The sequence below is a fragment of the Conger conger genome, chromosome 13 (genome assembly GCF_963514075.1).
Source record: "Conger conger chromosome 13, fConCon1.1, whole genome shotgun sequence".
NCBI lineage: Eukaryota > Metazoa > Chordata > Actinopteri > Anguilliformes > Congridae > Conger > Conger conger.
Genome location: NC_083772.1, coordinates 28,368,672 through 28,384,859, shown reverse-complemented (window position 1 = coordinate 28,384,859; position 16,188 = coordinate 28,368,672). Strand labels below are relative to the sequence as shown.

The 16,188-nt window shown below is 39.8% G+C and overlaps 1 protein-coding gene and 1 pseudogene across 1 annotated transcript; both read left to right on the top strand.

The window, feature by feature from the left end:
• Positions 1 to 1,803: 1,803 nt before the first annotated feature.
• LOC133107518 (extracellular calcium-sensing receptor-like) lies at positions 1,804 to 7,639 on the top strand (annotated as a pseudogene).
• A 1,889-nt stretch (positions 7,640 to 9,528) lies between these two features.
• On the top strand, positions 9,529 to 13,046 carry LOC133107787 (extracellular calcium-sensing receptor-like). The gene is made up of 6 exons (XM_061216974.1): positions 9,529 to 9,668; positions 9,908 to 10,199; positions 10,378 to 11,187; positions 11,283 to 11,510; positions 11,875 to 11,998; positions 12,133 to 13,046. Exons 2-6 carry the CDS (start codon positions 9,942 to 9,944, stop codon positions 13,044 to 13,046), a joined length of 2,334 nt encoding a protein of 777 aa, XP_061072958.1. The 5' UTR covers positions 9,529 to 9,668; positions 9,908 to 9,941.
• The last annotated feature ends 3,142 nt before the right edge of the window (positions 13,047 to 16,188 follow it).

Here is a 16,188-nt window from a genome sequence, read left to right as displayed (position 1 = left end):
AACCCAGAAATATGGCGGCGGCGATGTTGCATTGTCTGACAGTTCTTCCATCTCTTGTCCCTAGGCTGTAACTTCATGCGGTCAGCTAGCCATAGCACCAGGTGTATACTAGTTTCCAGAATGTAAAGTATAACCGGACACAGTCAGTCATCGCAAAGTGAGCTGCTCGTCTTGGCATTTAGCAGAGTTACGCAGGGTTGTGAGAACTCTGGTTTCATGGATGCAGCACAGTGTGTGTGAGCACCAGAGACACGTCCTTGCTTGGTAGGAGAATGAAAGGTGAATAAGAGATAATGGAATAATGGAATAATGGAATTGTCACACCTGGGCTGCATGAAGATTCATGTTTGTATTGTGCTTATTGTGCTAATTGCAAGTAATTACATTACATTATTGGCATTTGGCAGACGCTCTTATCCAGAGCGACGTACAACAAAGTGCATACCCATAACCAGGGATAAGTTTGCTGAAAGACCCTAGAGGGAAGTACAATTTCAACTGCTACCTGTACAACAAAGATAAAGGACGAGGGCCTTTTTTTTTTTTTTTTTTTGAGAACAAAGAAACAAACAAACAGAGCAAAAGTGACCAAAGTTAACTATCCAAACACTGCTTACCTAGCCAACTAAAAATTCCGATACACAAAGCAAGTCACAGAGACAACAATTAAGGTTCACAGGGGGGTAGGGAGGGATGGGGAGAGGTGCTGCTTGAAGAGGTGTGTCTTCAGCTTGCGCTTGAAGGTGGGGAGAGATTCTACAGTTCTGACCTCAACGGGGAGTTCGTTCCACCACCGTGGAGCCAGAACAGACAGTAGTCGTGAGCGTGATGTGGAGATTTGGAGAGGGGGAGGTGCCAAGCGGCCTGTGGAGGCTGAACGAAGAGGTCTGGCAGGGGTGTAGGGTCTGATGATTTTTTGTAGATAAGCTGGGGAAGACCCTTTAACTGCTTGGAAGGCTAGCACCAATGTTTTGCGAGTAATTACATAAATAATTATTTTTAACTGATAAAATTAAATGCTGCGGTGAATCTAAATATTTGCTGGATGCGTGGACACCTGGACACTCAAACTAACCACTTGGCAGATAAGGCAGAATTAAAAAACAAAGCAAATTATATTGAGTCAGACCTGCATTGTGTTGATAATTTAAGGAAAAATGATCAAATAAATTAAGCATGTGTGTTCAGCAACCTAATTAGGAGCAGATTGATTAACCTCATTCTATCATTTTATAGCAAAAATACTCATTTTTATGCAATTGTTTGCAATATAACACAATAAGCACAATAGAAACACACTTTTATTCTTCACAGCATGCATAGCCGTGTCTGACAAAATGTGCAAATGGGCAAATAATCCCTCTGAACATGAAAAGCACACAATTAAGAAATATTAACAGCTTGTACGGCAATTGTGGTTGGAATGAAAAAAAAAGGAGCCCCAGGAGTTCAGGAACCACTGGTGTATACAGTATGCAACATCTACCACATGTATGTGACCCAGCACAAGCTTCTCACAAGCTTGTGTCTCACAAGATTTTCAGGAAGACAGGTAAAGTCTTCCAGAGGAAGAAAGGTGAACAGGTGAGATCTTATATCCACTAGTACTTAGCAAGCTAGCACCTTGGGCGATAGGGGCTGTGTTGTTCTGCAAGCAGAACATTTGTCTCTCCTTTGGGAGACTCAGACACTCCCCATGTCAGGCTCCTCATATAAGTTATCAGCATAGTCCTATATAAGTGACATTGACAATGCTGCAGTACCACTGGACAGTGCCAGGTTAAGACACAAAGATTCTAAGAGATGCTGCTGCTCACAGACATCTTGATACTTGTCATGTTTGCTGGCCTTGGAAAACCTGTCTGTCGACCATATGGAGCTCAAGAATTCTCACAGTTTTCAAAAGAAGGCACCATCACAATAGGAGGCATTTTTTCATTTCATCAAAATCCAGTAAGTGTGGATCCAACACTTCAAGTCAACCCTGGAAGTATTCAATGTCAGGGGTAAGCCAAAATTAAAATAATATCAATTGCGATGCAAAACGTGATGCAGAACCTATCATTATTATTGTTTTATTGCAGTAATTAGTTTAATTATTGCATGCATTTATAATCAGGGTGGAGGAAAATGTGGCCCTACAATTTATTAGCTTCTTGTGTGGAGGAAACACTGAACAGTATTGTGACCTTTTGTAAAATAAAATACAGTATAAGGTATCGTGAAAAATGTTTAATCATTACGTGAACATGACACTTTTTTTGGACTGAGTGAACATAACTTGTTAATACCTTGTGTTTTTGTGATCAGAATAAAGCAGAACATTATGTATTCTGAAATTGTATTTTTGGCACAAGTGTATTTTTTATTTATCTTTTGGTTGTTAAATAAAGTGCATAACATTATAAAAAAATTATTTTACTTTCATGTTTCTGGGAAAAAAAGACCACTTTGATAGTTCTTTTTTCTATTATCATATTGCACAACTTATAATATTTAAAATAATTACAACACCAGTCTATTTCTAACCTTTATAACCTGGCAGGCTGGATCCAGGGGAACTGCAGTATGCTCAGACTATGATCTTTGCCATTGAAGAGATAAACAACAACTCTAAGATTCTCCCAGGAATTTCTTTGGGCTACAGGATATATGACTCCTGTCCAAGTATTCCTCTCTCTGTAAGGGCATCCCTGGCTCTAATGAACAGGCATGTGGAAGGCACAAAGACCTGCCTCAAACCTTCATCGGTCCATGCAGTAATAGGAGAGACAACCTCAACTTCAACGATTGGGATCGCGAGAACAGTGGGACCGTTCCACATACCAGTGGTTAGTGAACTTTATGTATTTGTCAACTGTGAAAGCAAAACCTATCAAGCAAATATGCTTTAAAATGTACAAAATGAAGATATTGTCTTTGTGCACATATGGTGAGTGTATGTGTGAGAAATGTGATCTAAGTGATTTTGATCTTCGAAAGATTGTTGGTGCCAGACAGGGTGGTTTGAGTATCTCCTGGGATTTTCACGCACAACAGTCTCTAGAGTTTGCAGAGAATTGTGTGAAAAACCAAAAACATCCAGTGAGCAGCATTGTTAATGAGAAAGGTCAGAGGAGAAGGGCCAGACTGGTCAAAGCTGACAGGAATGTGACAGTCAGGCAAATAACCATGCATTACAACAGTAGATGGAGAGTGTGTTGTATGATGAAAAAGGGCAGAATTCAAAACAGGGCAAGTTTTCTCAAAACCTTTGTGAAGACACAACATTCACAGTCATATCTCCAGAAATATTCACTAAATCCCATACCTTATTTTGTTGCTCTAATTCTGAACTTCATCATGAGATGAAAAATGGAAAAAGTCACATTTTGAAACAGAAGCAGGGAGCATTCAAATATACCAGTGTATATACTAGTAATTATTATAACACATGAATAAATAAATAAACAAATTAATAATTAAATTAATTCACAAGGTATTACTTTCTCTAACAAATGCCAGAACTCCAGTCTATTTCTCCTGGCAGGCTGGATCCAGTGGAACTGCAGTATGCTCAGACTATGCTCTTTGCCATTGAAGAGATAAACAACAACTCTAAGATTCTCCCAGGAATTTCTTTGGGCTATAGGATATATGACTCTTGTCCAAGTATTCCAGTGAGCAGCAGTTCTGCGGGCAGAAACATGTTGTTAATGAGAGAGGTCAGAGGAGAAGGGCCAGACTGGTTGAAGCTGACAGGAAGGTGACAGTAATGCAAATAACCATGCATTACAACAGTGGTATGCAGAAGAGCATCTCTGAACATACAACCTCTACGTGGAAAGGCTACAGCAGCAGAATACTTAATAAGTCTAAAAAAATAAAATGAAAAAAAGTCTATAAATACCAGCTCACTGAGTGTGTCTAAAGGCTTGTGAATGTGTACCAGTGGGTTTGCATGTGTATAGTGGGTGAGAGAGTTGCTTCAATTGAATCTGATAGATGCTTAGGAATTTTAATGTTACCCTCTGTACACAGCACTACCTTTTTATAGCACTTGCTAGTACTTGCTTATCTTGTTTGTTACAGCTCAGTCATTCAGCTACATGTGCATGTCTCAGTAACAGACAGGAGTACCCAACTTTCTTCAGAACCATTCCCAGTGATTTATATCAAAGCAGAGCCTTGGCAAAGCTTGTCAAGCACTTAGGATGGACCTGGGTTGGTGCCATCAGGACAAACAGTGACTACGGCAACAACGGAATGGCTACTTTCTTAAAAGCAGCCAAGAACGAGGGCATCTGCATAGAGTACTCAGTGCCCATCTACAGGACTGATTCAAGACAGAAATTTCTTGAAGTTGTGGAGATCATTAAAAAAGCATCTTCTAAAGTCATTGTTGCTTTTGCTGACGGTACTGATTTGGACCTGCTCATTAAAGAAATGTTCCTGCAGAATGTGACAGGTTTTCAGTGGGTGGGCAGCGAAGGCTGGATCACATACCGGTACATTGCCACCCGAGTGAGCTATGCCGTGGTGGGAGGGGCCATTGGCTTTGCTGTCCCTAACATTCACATACCAGGGCTGAAGGAGTTTATCATGAACACACGCCCATCAACCAGGCCAGGGAACCTGGGCTTGGTAGAGTTCTGGGAGAGTATTTTCAGCTGCATTCTAACACCTCGCAAGGATGTCAGCATGAAAGCTTGCACAGGATCAGAGTCTTTGCATGGAAAACTCACCCGCTACACAGACATATCCGATTCCAGCTTGCTGAACAACGTGTATAAGGCTGTGTATGCAGTCGCCCATTCACTGCACAATCTTATCATATGCAAGGATGGACATGGACCTTTTATGAACAAAACATGTGCAGACAAGGCCAGAATAGAACCATGGCAGGTTGTACTGCAGAGATGCTGTTTATACAGTGAGGTGCAGAAGTCTGAGACCATGCTTCTATTTTGCATTCTTCTGTAATGTAATACAAACTTTTTCATTACTAATTGTATTATCAACATAGCAATTTGAGTGAAGATTTGACTCCACAAAGTTGTGCAAAAATGATGCTTCATGTTATCCCAGCATTATTTGTCAATGTTGCCAAGAGCATTTTGTGTTGTTACTGAATTCTTGGCTTGCCCCCATAAATGATCAATCCGGTTGAGGTCAGTTGGATGTGAATTGTGCAGCACTCCTTGCTCTTCTTTGAGTAGTTCTTGTAAAGCTTTGAAGTGTACAAATTTGTTGTAATTTTTTCAAAATCCTAAAACTTTTCTGTTCATTTCCAGGATAACATGGAAAAAAAACATCCCAGATTTTCAATGTGGTCTCAGAATTTTAGACCCCACTGTATGTGCTGTGCATACATAGATATATACGTCCGCATATCAAATCAAGTTGAATCAGTGCTTTTGAATTGTTTTCCCCCTCTAGGTGCTTCATTATTTGACCCAGGTAAACTTCTCCACAAAACATGGTGAGAGGATTAACTTTGATAAACAGGGGGATCCCGCAGCAAGGTACTCCTTGGTAAACTGGCAGCTCAATCCCCATGGTGCCATTGTGTTCGAGATCATAGGGCTATATGATGAATCTCTGCCAGAGGGGCAGCAGTTTGTGATGAAGGATGATGTGCAGGCTGTCTGGGCAGATGGTCAGCAACAGGTAAGCTGATGAGCTTCCGTACTCTGATGAAACAGTTTCGTCAAATTGACTATCTGGCTCAGCCTAACAGTACATCTAGACTTTACCTAGATGGCTAAATAACATGCTTAAATCTTTAAAATGTTCACCTGATGAAAGTTATATTTTAAAATGTGTAATACAGGATGGAAATTCAAAATTCAACAAGCTGAGGTTGTTTTGCAGCAGAAATTTTTTTACAATATTAATGTGCTGAACTTGTGGCTGTACATGTGGTTAACCGTGGCTATTTTCTAGGTGCCGAGGTCAGTCTGCAGTGAGAGCTGCCTTCCTGGGACACACAGGGCTTTTGTGAAGGGGAAACCAATCTGCTGCTTCGACTGCATTCCATGTGCAGATGGAGAATTCAGCAACACCACAATTGAGTTTTCCACATATTTCTCTTAAACTAATACTGACCTTATTACTAAATTATTGCATATTTGTCACATTGAATGGTTGCAGAACTTGAAATAAAATCTAATATTAGAGAATAGGGAATGTGTTTTTAAATTATCGTTTCATTTATTTCATGAAAAAAGTTATCAAACACCCATGTCAGCCCTGTGAAAAAGGTGCTTTTTGAAATTGTGAGATGAGCACTGAGTAAGAGTTTCCACCTTGCTGCTCTCTCATGAATCCAATCCCAGTCTCTCTTATTGCACACATCAGGAACACTGACATTAGCTCAGGTTAGAGAGGCCTACAGGTCATTGCATGTTCTTCTGGGATCATTTGTGACTTCCTGTCACTGTGCCCTTGGGGGAATTCTGGCAGGCCGGCCACTCCTGGGAAAATTCACCACCATTCCAATTGTTCTCCGTTTGGAGATAATGCCTTTCACTGTGGGCCTGAGAAATGGCTTTGTAACCCTTTCCGTTTACTCAGGTTCCCTTTGGCTAATATTCAATTTTCTCTAAAGATTTTAAACCATTCAGTGTGAAAAATATGCAGTAAAAAAGGAAATCATAAAGGGGGCAAATATTTTTCCACCACACTGCATTTACCACGTTACTTTGGAAATTTTACCTAAAAAACAATAATCAAATCTTTTTTTTAATCTTTTACAGATGCGCTGACGTGTGTTGCATGCCCTCCAGAGTACAAGTCCAATGAAGAAAGAAATCATTGTGAATTAAAAAGCATTGAATTCCTGACCTTTGATGAACTAATGGGGATACTGTTGGTGTCATTTTCTGTAATTGGAGGCTGCCTTACAATCACAATAGCACTAATATTCTTTGTATATAAAGATACTCCCATTGTGAAAGCCAACAACTCAGAGCTGAGCTTCCTGCTGCTGTTTTCGTTGAAACTGTGTTTCCTTTGCTCTCTTACCTTCATCGGCCGGCCCTCTGAGTGGTCCTGTATGCTGCGCCACACTGCGTTTGGGATCACCTTTGTCCTTTGCATCTCTTGTGTTCTGGGGAAAACAATAGTGGTGTTAATGGCCTTCAGGGCTACACTTCCAGGCAGTAATGTCATGAAGTGGTTTGGGCCTCTCCAGCAGAGACTGAGTGTGCTTGCTTTCACTCTCATACAGGTCCTTATTTGCGTGCTTTGGTTAACAATATCGCCCCCTTTCCCCAACAAGAACATGAAGTACTTCAAAGAAAAGATCATTCTAGAATGTGATGTAGGATCAGCAGTGGGGTTCTGGGCTGTGCTGGGATATATTGGGCTCCTCTCAATATTGTGTTTTGTTTTAGCTTTTCTGGCTCGTAAGCTGCCTGACAACTTCAATGAAGCCAAATTCATCACATTCAGCATGCTCATATTCTGTGCAGTCTGGATCACCTTTATACCAGCTTATGTCAGCTCGCCTGGGAAGTTCACTGTAGCTGTAGAAATATTTGCTATTTTAGCTTCCAGCTATGGAATGCTTTTTTGTATTTTTCTTCCAAAATGTTACATTATTTTACTGAAACCAGAGAAAAACACCAAAAGAAATATGATGGGTAAAACATCATGAAAAACTATTTTAAAAATGTACAATTTTTCATATTTTCCAGTACCAGATTTCTGTCATATTTGCCTTGATGGCAGAATGATGATGATTTTTCATAATGTAGCTGTCACACTGGTCAAAAAACCTAATCATGTATTTATCACTGAATAAAACTGAGAAAAGCCAGCCATCTGTTGTGCAGTACATTTCCCCATACGGAGATAATTCATCAGTGTGCAGTACAATTCACACAAACTTATAAAGGTAAAAAGTGTACCATAATAATGATATAGTGAAAGTTGTGATATAGTGAAAAGTGGAGTCACTTAAAATTGCAATTGCACTGGTAGGATGTATTGTGTCAATATTAAATATGCATTTGCTTTCATCAGTTTATTGTAGTCAGTCTGTGCAGTGTAACAGTAGGATGAGAATGTACACAAGGCCCCTCCCACATTGACATACAATTAAACACTTAGCCCGCATAATAATAACAGGCTGCAATAAAGGGCGTAACTTTAGATGAGGAAATATGACAGATTACTAATCGTTAATGCTGGGTGTTATCTGTAGCTGAAAATACTTGCTGAATAGTCACATGAAGAAATTTGTTTCTAAATAGAATAAAATTGTGAGATCTCATGCGCGTAATTGACAATAAACAATATGCACAACTTTAGCAACATTTCTAGGTCCCCTTGTAAAAGAGATTTCACTCTCAATGGGGTATTCCTAGTTAAATAAAGGTTAAAAAAGAAAATAATTTCCTAAATAAAGGAAACCAAGGGGAAGTTGCCTTATGAGATGCTATAGGAATAGCCTACGAGTAAATTACATTGATGAATTCTAATCGCTTAATTCTGTCCACCACAGAAATTTACATTTAATTTAATAGAACATTGCTAGAGCTCAAATTGCAAATTGCATAACTAAAATAAAACATGGTTACCGTGTTTGTTTTGGTAGGCGTACAGTATGTTGTAGTCTTGTCGTCTTTTATGTGCACCTGATATTGATGTTACCGTGAAAGGGGAAGCTGCGCAGGGTATCAGTATACTGTTGACATCTGCATAACTGACAAGGACAAGAAAGGACAATAGGCCTATATTCTGCAATCCACATAGGCTAAACATATGTAGCTGCTGACAAAGCTATAGGGCGATAGGCATAGACAGGTAGCATGCAAAGTACATCCTGTATCCGGGGGCCCCCCCACACCATGGGGGCTGCAGGGGTGTCCGCTATGCCAGTGCAGGCTACTGCACTTGTGCTGTGCTGGGCTTTCGTCATCTTCAAAGAGACCCAATAATGCTGACCAATGCTTTTCTGTGAAAACGGGTGAATTTTAAGGTTAGTTATACATCTTATTGGAATATACAGCACACTTATGCACAGAGAAACGTAACTCCTATATAATATGTACAGAAGCAAATTCCAATTCCAAAAATGTTTTCGAAAGAAGAGAATGAGGATGTCAAAACACATTTATAAAAGTGTTTCATAATAGCAATATAAAAATAATGACTAGGTTTAGAAACTTTCTTTTTTTTTCTCGATAAGAGAATACTTAATGGACCAGTACACTTGATTGAAAATTAAAAAACTCTCCTAACACTAGCATTAATTTTAAACAGGTGCATTCATCACACAGGCAACCTCTTCTACCGTGATAATATACCCCCCTTATAATGGCCCATAACATAAAATCAGATATACAGGAGAGACACTTGGTGTCTGGAGTGCCCTGGGAGACTCATTTCTTGAGAGACATCCTGCACAGTATAAACAGTATATAAGAGTTCCTTCCCATCTTCTGCTCAGAACGGGCAGTGCTGATGTCTACCAGGATGGCACAGTGGAGAACATTGCTGATGTTTATGAGCACCACTGCAGTGATGTTGAGGCCAATTTGCAGGCGACACGGTCAGGCAGCTCTTCCACAACTGTCTGCAGAGGCAGATGTCATCATTGGAGGAGTATTCTCCATTCACAGAAGCACCCGGGAGAGGCTACATACATTCACCTCCAAACCTCACTCTCCACCGTGCATCAGGTTTGTGCTCCAAGAAAAAGAAAATCTGAATATTTACTAAATAAATGTTGTCAAAGATGTCAGTGTAAAAATTCAAAAGCCATAACAGAAATAATATGGTATAGAAGTGTGTGTTTCACCTGTGTGTATTAGGTATTACAGGTATTTACTGGTGTTTAAAGCATAAAAGTATGATTTTGACTCACTGCTTATGATTAGATTTGTTGAATTTTAATGGTTATCATGGTATTATTCCTAAGATTGAACTACAGAGAATTTCAGTTTGCACAGACCATGATCTTCGCCATTGAAGAAATAAACAACCAGACAGACCTGCTCCCTGACATAACTCTAGGCTATAAGATATATGATGCCTGTGGTTCTATACCTCTGGCTATACGGTCAGCCATGGCTCTGATGAATGGTTATGAGGAAACACTGACTGACACATCATGCTCCACACCAGCAGCGGTGCAGACCATCATTGGCGAGTCTGGATCTACTAATACTATTGCTCTATCATCTGCAGTTGGACTTTTTCACATTCCTTTGGTGAGAAATAATTAAGTTTGTCCTTTCTATTTCAGCCTGAATAGTGAAAGTCATTATTAGGTGTCAATAAGCTCAATGCTGTGTTTTTGCTTCAAAGCAGACAATAAGGTATGGTTTTTACATTGTGGAAAATCTCAGGAAAATGTATTTCTTTCTTTCTCCAAATCTTACAACACAGATCAGTCACTTTGCTACATGCGCATGCCTGAGCAATAGAAATAGCTTCCCTTCATTCTTCAGAACGATTCCCAGTGACTATTACCAGAGCAGAGCACTGGCTCAGCTGGTGAAGCACTTTGGCTGGACCTGGGTAGGGGCAGTGAGGAGTGGCAGTGACTATGGCAACAATGGGATGGCAACGTTTATAGAAGCTGCTCAACAGGAAGGGATCTGCATTGAGTATTCCGAGGCTGTCTACAGAACAGACCCCCGAGACAAAATCCTCCAGTCTGTGGAAGTGATAAAGAAGGGCACTGCAAAAGTTATAGTAGCATTTCTGGCTCTAGGTGACATCATCCCTCTGCTGCAGGAGATGGCTCTGCAGAATGTATCAGGACTCCAGTGGGTGGGAAGTGAGTCATGGATCACAGCCAGCAGACTGGCGGACAACCATGATTACAGGTTTCTGAGAGGATCCATGGGATTTGCCATTGGTAAAGCAAAACTGGAGGGACTAAAAGAGTTCTTGATCAGTGTTCATCCTTCTCAGTCTCCAGGCAATGCTCTATTGACAGAGTTCTGGGAAACAGTATTTGAATGTTCTTTTGAGAAAAGCAGTAATTCAGTTGGAAAATCTCTTTGTATAGGATCTGAGAACTTACGTAAAGTGAAAAATGAATACACTGATACAACAGAGCTAAGAATCTCCAACAAAGTATATACAGCAGTTTATGCTGTTGCCCATTCTTTACACCGCCTTCTGATGGACCAATCAAGAGTTTATTCCCCTACTAACAGCAGCATTGGACAGCTCATTGCACCAGACCAGGTAATAAATGTCAGTTTGTCATTGTTTGTAACAAACAGTGGAAAAAGCTTCATTACCCAACATACATAAATTAACCATGTCATCTTTTTGAACAGGTGCTTAAGTATCTGAGGAACATAAACTTCACAGCAAAAACTGGTGAGCAGGTCTCCTTTGATGCGAATGGAGACCCTGTTGCAAGATATGAGCTAGTGAACTGGCAGCTTGCTGAAAAAGGGACTTTGCAGTTTAAGACAGTGGGGCTCTATGATGCTTCCTTACCGCCTGATAGTCGATTTATCATGAACCAGGGAAACATGGTTTGGGCTGAGGGACAACCACAGGTAGATTAATACAGACAAATACCTTTTCCAACAAAAACATTATTGCAGGAAATGTAATCTAACCATAGAAATATACAGCATTCAGAATGTATCAAACAGATGGCTAAATAATTGACATTTGGAAGTCATGTGTTTATTTGCATTTACAAATATGCATTTGCAAAGGTACAAATATAAAATAAGATCTGAAATCAAGAAGTATACTGCATACAGAATCTGAAGTTTCCTCTAAGAAGGCTTAATCTTATATTAACAACAAAATGTATACAGGAACCATATATCTAGGTCAAAGCTCTAGTTTAATGTAAGTGATTTCGTTTTATTATGACTGATGTAATTGTAGTCACTCTTCTCTTTCTCTAAGAAACCGAGGTCAGTGTGCAGTGAGAGCTGTCCCCCAGGCACCCGGAAGGCTGTGCAGAGAGGAAGGCCTGTCTGCTGCTATGACTGTGTGCCCTGCGCTGAGGGAGAAATCAGCAATACCACAGGTAGTGAATCTTTGGATCCTAGAACGATACAATTTGTCTAATTTATACATTTTCAAGGCTACACAGTAAAAATGACTGACAGTGTGAACAACAGAAACATATTATGCTCTAATTACATTGTAATTTTCTTTCAGATTCTAATGACTGCATTCCTTGTGATTTGGAATATTGGTCGAACGAAAAAAGAGACAGGTGTATTTTAAAAATAGTTGAATTCCTTTCCTTTGAAGAAATTATGGGAATAGTGCTAGTCATTTTCTCATTATTTGGAACATGTGTAACGATACTTGTTGCTGTGCTGTTCTTTATATACAGACACACCCCCATTGTGAAAGCCAATAACTCAGAGCTGAGCTTCCTGTTGCTCTTTTCATTGAAACTGTGTTTCCTTTGCTCTCTTACCTTCATCGGCCGGCCCTCTGAGTGGTCCTGTATGCTTCGCCACACTGCGTTTGGGATCACCTTTGTCCTCTGCATCTCTTGTGTTCTGGGGAAAACAATAGTGGTGTTAATGGCCTTCAGGGCTACACTTCCAGGCAGTAATGTCATGAAGTGGTTTGGGCCTCTGCAGCAGAGACTGAGTGTTCTTGCTTTCACTCTCATACAGGTCCTTATTTGTGTGCTTTGGTTAACAATATCCCCTCCTTTCCCCAACAAGAACATGAAGCACTACAAAGAAAAGATCATTCTAGAATGTGATACAGGATCAGCAGTGGGGTTCTGGGCTGTACTGGGTTATATTGGACTCCTCTCAATATTGTGTTTTGTTTTGGCTTTTCTGGCCCGTAAGCTGCCTGACAATTTCAATGAAGCCAAATTCATCACATTCAGCATGCTCATATTCTGTGCAGTCTGGATCACCTTTATACCAGCTTATGTCAGCTCACCTGGGAAGTTTACTGTAGCTGTAGAAATATTTGCTATTTTAGCTTCTAGTTTTGGACTACTATTTTGTATTTTTGCACCTAAATGTTATATTATTTTATTCCGGCCAGAGCAGAACACAAAGAAAAACATGATGGGGAAGCCACCGTCAAAGGCTCTCTAAACATTCTTAATGCCATACAGTAATTCAATGGGGTCATGCTTCTTAACATAATGGAGCACCTACATAAATGCTTTTTATTCCACATGCAGTACAGAAAAGAAACATTTACTTAATTTTCTCTGATGCATTCACTGTGATGTACAGTGATATTTAATAGTGTAGGAAAGCTTCTGTGATTACACCACCAGTGAAACAGAATGTGTCTGTGATGTGAAATGTACTCTCTGTGGACGTACTGCTCTCTTCACCATAGAAATATTCAGAAAAGAATAGGTCCAGCATAAAATAGTATTAAAAATGACATAAATAAAAAAAACTTTGTTACACAAATTAAAGTACTTGTGATGTTCCACTTTATATAAAGCAAGAACAACAATGTGTTTAAGTTGCTGGAAGCTTATACTTCAAAAGTTTCCATGTCAGTAAATAAATCCATGACTCATTAGACCAACATTTTGGGAAATATACCTTTTTTCCGACACACCCAGACTTAAATGAGATGTTCAATTTCATTTTCACTTTTGTACATTCCCTGCCTCGGTTTCCATGTTAGCATAACGTGTTAGCTTCGCATAAAGACTTGAAGCCTATTGGAGTCAGTAACCTACCGCTTTCAAAGTGAAGAAAAACACCTAACAGCAACTCTGAAGCTGTTGTATTTACACAAGGTATCATGTGTATTTGAAATACACATGCGGAAAAAAAATAGTAGAAACGCGAGACGTTGTTTTTGGAGTTAGACAGTTGGAAATATAACTGCTGAACACACATGTATCCTTTCTTCCACTGGTTGAGCGCAGTGATCTGCACACCTTCTGAAGGTAGAGTTTCGTGAGTGAGTGCACTTTGTGCCGGATCTAGCTCTACCTTCAGAAGGTGCACAAGACAGTGAATGCACAAAAATGAAAATTAAATCAAACATCTCGTCTAAGTCTGGGTAAGTCAGAAAAAAGGTATATTTCCCAAAATGGTGCTGTATTCCTTTAAACTTCTCAAAAGCCTTAGATTTTATTATATGACAGCATTATATTTGAATACATTTTATGTCGGCCCACAGCAAGAAGTGACACATTCACGATTTGTTTCCCACAGGCCCTACTGGGGGCTTCCACCCCTGCCAACTCAGGAACACATATGCTGGCCTGCTCCTGCCCTTAGCCTGCATATTGTGGACGTGCATTGTCTACTATCTTTTCAAGAATAACCTTGATTTTATATCTATATACAGTTAGCTCCAGAATTATTGCCACCCTTGATAAAAGAAGAAAAAAAGCTGCATTTAAAAAACAACACAGATAACAATCTATTACCCCTTTCTCCCAGAAAACCAAGGATATACACAGGTTATTGAAGGCGTTTGACCCATTCACACCACATGATGGTCCCAGGAATGTCCCAGGTCCTTGCCATTCAGACTAGACCCTGGACTTTCCCAGGTCTGCTAATTTACTTCCATATAAGTCACTGCTGAACAGGGCTGCCTCTAAATCATTAAAAGTGGATGTTATGTTTCAGTGAATTAATCTATAGGCTATATATTTTTTGCAATACAAATAAATAAATACATACAATAATAAATGCATAGACAGTTTCATTTATTGGAGATTCAACATACGGGACGGTGTGCATGATCTGGTATATTTTTAAGGATTTATCCTTAGGCTATGCAGTCGCCTAATGTAAGCATAATGGACCTAGTGCAAATATTTAAGGCATATAATCACGTTCAAGCACTTTGCGATCAAAAAAGAATTCTGGGTGAGAGCGAAGAGTCTTTCTTTTGTCATTGGCATTGTTTAATAAAGAGGAATAAAACTGACCTTGCCTGATCTAGTTGCTTCTTGTTTCATTTTGCATAACAAATTTATGAAATACAAAAGGGTGTTTCGTGTGAAACATTGAAAACATCTAAACCAGCTGATAACCTGGTTGACAGCCACAATGTCTCAATTTCTTTGAGAGAGACACATAACCAGCATTGCCAGATGATTTTGCCTGGGGAAATAATACCTGCGAGGTTCTGACAGTAGGGGGCAGCCGTGTAGAATTTTGGCCGGTTACTGGCGCAGCAGTGATTCATAGCAAGACTTCCCATAATCCATAGTGGCCTGGGTTGGTTTTTCACACAACCGCCACCAGGTGGAAAATGAACACTACTCAATAGGTGTTGTGAGCCCACCCTTGCTGATATGATGGGACTTAATTTGCTTAGGCCTACAATTTCTACCCTTTCCTTGAAATATCTTGTTTTCAGTGAAATTATCGTCAATTTATACACAGTAGCACAGTAGGACATCTACAATGTGACTAGAATGTTAACCATGTGTTTTACGCACAGATTAGTGAAAGTACACTAGAGCTGCACTCCATTCATTCCCTGTTGAAAATTCCAACTTCCGACCTCCAAGCATTCCAGATGCACGAATCATAAAGCAAACAATGTGGCAAGTAGTGTTGTTTTTGGCGGCCTATTTTACTTTTAGTTTTAGTCTAGTCTTTGTGTCAAGCGGTCATTTTAGTTTTTATTAGTTTTAGTCATGTTCATACTCCTTTTAGTCTAGTCAAGTTTTAGTCGACGAAAAGTCTGAGCATTTTAGTCTAGTTTTAGTCAGAATTGTCCCTGACTATTTTAGTCTAGTTTTAGTCGACGAAAACTGATGACATTTTACTCATAGTTTTAGTCAATGAGCGCTTTAAGCACTCATTTTACCAGCATTCCATCAATGTTAAATGCTGGACCCCGACGGCACCGAAAAACAGGCAGATTTCACTGCCATTCCATTCTTTACGTATATGGAGCTCGAAAATGGTGACACAACAATAGCTTTTGCTGGTTTACTTCACGCGCTCATACATGGCAGTTGGTGGCAGTTCGAACTGTCAAAAGTGTGACTGTAGCCAGGTCAATATTTTTGCTGGGTACTCGGTATGTCCAGCCTTATAAGTCCAAAGTCCCTGGTTACTTTTTCATAGTTTCAATGGATTTTGACAATAGACATGTCAGACTTCAATCATGGTAAACCTCTCTCACGTGCGTCAAAGTTTAGGTAGCAAATAACAGTGCTGTATCCTTCTGACGTCATTTACATAGCTACAGAACTGTCCGATCACGCCAAATCACTGATAGAAACAAGATGAATTA